At 45.7% G+C, this 5,640-nt stretch overlaps 1 protein-coding gene across 1 annotated transcript; it reads right to left on the reverse strand.

Annotated features, from left to right (window-relative positions):
- Positions 1–594: 594 nt before the first annotated feature.
- LOC143598076 (uncharacterized) lies at positions 595–1,155 on the reverse strand. The gene has a single exon (XM_077076396.1). The coding sequence runs from the start codon at positions 1,153–1,155 to the stop codon at positions 595–597; it is 561 nt and encodes a 186-aa protein (XP_076932511.1).
- Positions 1,156–5,640: the final 4,485 nt, after the last annotated feature.

A 5,640-nucleotide genomic window follows, 5' to 3' on the forward strand; every position in this document is an offset into this window, starting at 1 on the left:
ATTTAACCCGTCCTGGGGCTTCTCGGAAAGGTCCCGAAAATGTCAACAGTCCATTTTTGGAACGGCCAAGCGGAAGTTACTGGTACAAGTTCATTCTTCGGTCGCAACATATTGGGAGCATGACGTTGACAAGAGTCACATTTCCTGATTTCTTGTACAACGTCTATATGCATTCCCGGCCAGTAGTACCCGGCGTTCATGAGTTATGCTACGACCATTCTCGGGCCCGCGTGAAGACCACAAATGCATTCATGAACCTCCCTAATCAAGTAATTCGCGTCCTCGGCGTCCACACATCTCAAAAGAGGGCCGAGGAAGGATCGTCTGTACAAGATGCCCTCTTGCATTTGGTAGTTCAGGCCCTTGGCGTCATCCATGATTCTACTCCTGTCTGAATTACTAGGACTTGATTCTGAGGGACGGACGGGTGATCTAGGATCACAACACAAATGTCCTTAGCCAAGTGCTCAAAGTTTGTTGAAGCCAACTTGCTAAGGGAATCCACTGACTTGTTCTCGCTTCTTTTGATATGAATTACTTTGCATGAAGAGAATTGGAGGATCAAGTCCTTTGCTTGTGACAAGTATGAAGCCATTACATCATTTTTGCTTCATAAGTTCCATTAATTTGTCTCGCGATCAGCATAGAATCCACCCGCGCTTCTAAGTGCCTCACCCCAAGTTTCTTGGCTATTCGTAAGCCTGCCAGAAAGGCTTCATACTCCGCCTCATTGTTAGTACTTTTAAAGTCTAACTTGATAGCGTAAGTAAACTCATGACCTTCTGGGTTGACTAGCTTAAGACCTGCGCCAGATCCCTCACTGCAGGAATCTACATCAGTGAACAATGACCAAACTTGTCCTTGTTCCGGAGGCACTTGGGGTTGCTGCTCAACCAAGCAATATTTTTCTTTGTGTTGCGGAACTTCAGTGACAAAATCCGCCAGCACTTGCCCTTTGATTACTGGTCGGGGTTTATATTCAATTGCATGCTCCCCCAGTTTGATTGCCCATTTCGCCAATCGCCTAGACAATTCTGGCTTGCTTAACACAATTTTGAGTTTATATCCTGTCAGCACATTTATGGGATGACCTTGGAAGTATCTGCGAAGGTGCCTGGCAGCATAGACTAGCGCCAGAACAAGTTTTTCAAGCATTGAGTATCTGGTTTCCGGCCCGGTCAACGTCCTACTGACATAATAAATTGGAGTTTGGACGTTCTTCCTGTCCGTCAGTAGTACGACCCAATGGCGATATCTGTTGCTGACAAATACAGTGTCAGAGGTTCTCCCGCCTGTGGTGCTGTTAGGGTAGGCAACTCCATTAAGCACCTTTTGACCTCCAGGAATGCTTGTTCAGCTTCCGCAGTCCATTTAAAGTGTACTTTCTTGAGACAATTTCTCAGGGTTGAGTCAAACATATAAAATTAAGCCGCATGGTTGGCTAAAAATCTATTCAATGCCACCAGCCTTCCATTAAGTGTTGTACTTCCTTGAGGGAAAAAGGTGAAGGCATGCGGGCCACTGCGCACTTGGCTGGATTCAATTTCATGTTGATCTGTCTGAGTGTTTCAAACGTTTCCTCTATATCCCGAAGCATCTGATCTTCCTCGATGCTCTTGATCACCAGATCATCCATATATACTTCCAAGTTTCGACCGATTTGTTCCTTAAATGCCTCATCCATCAATCTTTGATATGTAGCACCCACGTTTTTCAAGCCAAAGGGCATCATCTTACAGCAGAATGTGCCTTGGTATGTGCGAAACGCTGTCTTATCCTCATCGCTCGTCGCCATACGGATCTGATGATAACCCTTGTAAGCATCGAGAAAATATTTCTACTTGAATGGGGCTACAACATCAACTTTGAGATCGATTTCCGGCAACGGATAACAGTCTTTGGAACACACCTTGTTCAAATATTTGAAATCTATGCACATCCGCTATGTCCCATTGCTTTTGGGAACAATGAATGGATTGGCGACCCAGGTCGATACTGGATTGGGAGAATGATTCCAACACGTAAGAGGTCTTGAACTTGTTCGTTCATTACTTTGGTTTGTTCCGGACCCATCTTACGCTTCTTCTGAACTATTGGAATAAACGCTAGGTTACCCGCAACTTATGTTCTGCAATCCTCCGCGGGACACCATTAATGTCCGCGGGCTGCCATGCGAAGATGTCAATGTTCCTTGTCAATAACTGCTTCAAGAATGTCCGCACTATCTCAGAGATAGCCGGCCCGATCGTCACAGTTTGATCCTGGAATTTCTTGTTTAATACCTATTTTCAGACTCGGTCCGCCGAACTTTCTTTGGCACCTTGCTGGGTTTCGAACTTTCTGCCGTGAAGTAATGGCCATTAATGTGAATAATAGCCATGCCAGTGCGAGCCAGGACTCCCACCGCGTCGGGTGCTGTATAAGGATGGACATTAAAATCGCCAATCGCTTCATGACCCAAGATAATGTCATGCTTTGATGTTACCGGTAAGACTAGAAATTCGACATCCTCAGTCCTTGAATGGGTCCCATCGCTGAGCGTAACCGGGAACGATATAACCCCCCACGGGTGCATCACTTCACCTCCGAACCCCGACACAGGTGCATGAATCGGTTTTAATCTCACCTTGTCATCTTCATGCAATTTCTCAAAGCACCATTCGTACATTATGTCAGATGTGCTAACTGTATCAAAAAATACGTAATGAGAACGATAGTGGCCCACAAGGGTAGTGATTATCAGAGGGTTCTTGTTGCAAGGTCCTCCTCTGACCCGCAGGAAGATTATCGGTTCATTTTTCCATTCTTCATCATCGAATTCTCTTTTCTTTCCTCCCACTTTGTATCCACCTTGGATCTTATGGACGTTCAGGTCTTTAACTTGTTTCTTGAGCGGGCCCTGGTTATCACGCACAGGTACTTTACTAGTCCCTTATCTTACACCTTTGATCAAATGTCCAAGTTTTCCTGATTTCATAGCCGCCTCAATTTCATTTTTCAAAGCTATACATTCGTTCGTATTATGACCTATGTCTTCATGAAACGAACAATGTTTCTTAGCATCAAGGAACGATATCCTTGTGAGTGGATGTGGCTTCCTGAAGTTCATGATTTCAGCAGGAGTCTTCGACAGTGGGATCCAGTTATTGCTGACCCACGCTAAAGAATTTGCCTTGTTTTTGTTGCAAATCAAAGATCTGGTATTAAACTATTTTGATGATTCTGCAGAAGGTTGGAGCCTTGACCAAATCGTCCCTTTCTCCTGTTTGTTCGGCCGTGGAGTCTGGAATTCGACCTTCAGATTCTGCTTTTGACTATTGGTTGCCAAAGTCTTTTGAGTCCTCGCGAACAGCTTCGCCGCGGACATAATATCATTCCAAGACGTGGGCATTCCATCCCTTTCAGTCAGGGTCCAAATCAACTCATCACTTTTTACATTTTTGCGGAAGGTTCCCCGCAACATGTCTTAACTCACGCCGCTGATGTTGAGACTCTCATTGTTAAAACAGGTAATAAAGTCCTAAATAGACTCGTTATTCCGCCTAACCACGTCTAATATTTCGGATGGATCACGAGTGTGTTTTCTCTACTGACTGAAGTGTTGGAAAGTTTGGCTACAAAGTCATCCCAGCTCTTGATTTGTCCGTCCGGAAGTTTCTCAAACCACTCCCATGCTGCACCAGTGAATATTAATGCGAACATGTGGCACCAATAGGGAAGAGTCCAACCGCTGACTCCTCCTACCGCCACAAAGTTCAGTAAGTGGTCACTGGGATCAGTTATCCCAACGTATTTCCTTACGGATGTTGGGATTTTCTCATTGAATGGAAATGGAGCAGTTGCAATACGTGCAATAAAGTTTGTTTTTTCAGCTAAGGCCGCAGGACGATACGGCTTGGTAAAGTCCTCCTCCACGTCGCTGTGATAACCCGCTTGGCGAACGACCGCCAGCGGATGACTAGTTCCCTCATGCAAATGAAGTCTACTCTCACCACTGTAGTAACTGATATCACCTGGACGATATGACGAATCATAACTGTCATCTCGCCTAGTAAGATGGTACGTGCATGACCATAAGAGGACGGTCATGCCTTTCTACAAACTTCTCTAGGGTCTCTCTCCGCCTGAACACTGTGACGGATCTGGCTCCTCCTCACTGTTGCAGGAGGGAGAGAGACCTCCTGGGATATTCATCATAACTCAGAGTATGAGTATGGAGTCGCTCTTCACGTACTCTACGCTCATACTCAGCTACAATATTCTCTTGTTGAATACGGAACCACTCATCGGGAGACAAGGGTCCCCTAGCTTTGGAGCCACGATGATGAGTTCTCGCCGGTTCAGAATCGTCAGAATCGTCTTCTAAACCTAATTTTGTATGCGTCCGACGAGTTTCCCTTGTGATTCGCCCCAGATTACCACGATTGGAACCTTTTGGCACCGTGACATGCCCTAGGTCCGTTGGAGTAGGACCTCCTGGTGTCGTCACATGTCCTAGGTCACCTGGAGTAGAACTTCCAGGTGTCGTGGTACGTGCGAAGACATTTGAAGCAAAACCTCCAAGTGCTTCCGTTTCGATAGTACGTGAAACAGGTGCAGGAGTTCCTATCGGCCCCTGAGGAAGTTTACTCATATCGTACGAACCAAAAACCAACAGAAAACGCTTGCAGTTCTAACACCAAGACGGATGACGCCAATAAATAATCACCGATCCAATTCACTTAACAGGTATGGATCTAATGAGTCCACATGGTAGGATACAAACAACAACCAACTACGATACGAGAGCAAACTCCAGAAGTCTAGTGACAGAAACCTGCAAAACAGGAACCATGAGCTCGTTAAGAGAAGGACAAGAGGGGGGGGTCTTCCCGTAACCGCCCTCCGGCGTGAGAATAAGTATAGTTCTGACGGAGAGAAAGTACTTAAGTAATTTAAGTAGATGGTGGGGAGTGAATGAATTACCTCATGGAGATTGTGAAGTATTTATAGCCGAAGAGTGTGGGAATATGATTGGGCCAGCTGTCCCATTCTAGAAGATCTATCGTAACCGTCTGGACACGTGCCCTCATATGATAGGTTGAGCTATACGTCCCGTGTGCATGGGCATAACAACCTGGACACGTGTCGCTCTATGATAGGACGAGTTAACCCTGGCCATGTGCACGATTATAACAATCTGGCCAGCTGTCGTTTATTCATTGGTTGATGGGTCACATATTCTTCAAGTAACGTTCTTGGAAATTCTTCTAGAAAGTAATTAGTTAATTATAGCTGTCCTGTGGCGTTGCTTTCCGGTCATCCTAGCGGGTAGATAGGCTACCATGCAGATGACTTTTGAGGGTGCACGGATGTTTCCGCGCGTGAACGCTAGGACGTAGCGTTGTTCCTTATTTAATAAGTTATGCGGGTGATCCATATGCACCGCGGGTGGCATATGAGGGGCTTCCCTCCGACCCGCGGGCCTGGTATGAAGAAAGATATCACTTTGTATGTTTCTAAATGTCTCACTTGTTCCAAAGTGAAAGCCTAGCATCATTTACCTTTTGGTTTACTCGAGCAACCTACCGTCCCTGGGTGGAATGGGAAGGTGTTGCTATGGATTTTATCACTAAGCTTCCTTCTACCCGCAAGCAAGAT

Source organism: Bidens hawaiensis, unplaced genomic scaffold (assembly GCF_021521415.1).
Source record: "Bidens hawaiensis isolate Kalapana, Puna unplaced genomic scaffold, B.hawaiensis_p1.1 tig00001842_1, whole genome shotgun sequence".
Lineage (NCBI taxonomy): Eukaryota > Viridiplantae > Streptophyta > Magnoliopsida > Asterales > Asteraceae > Bidens > Bidens hawaiensis.

Coding starts and splice junctions, on each gene's coding strand:
- LOC143598076 (XM_077076396.1), bottom strand. CDS start 1,155: ATGCTTGAAAAACTTGTTCTGGCGCTAGTCTATGCTGCCAGGCACCTT.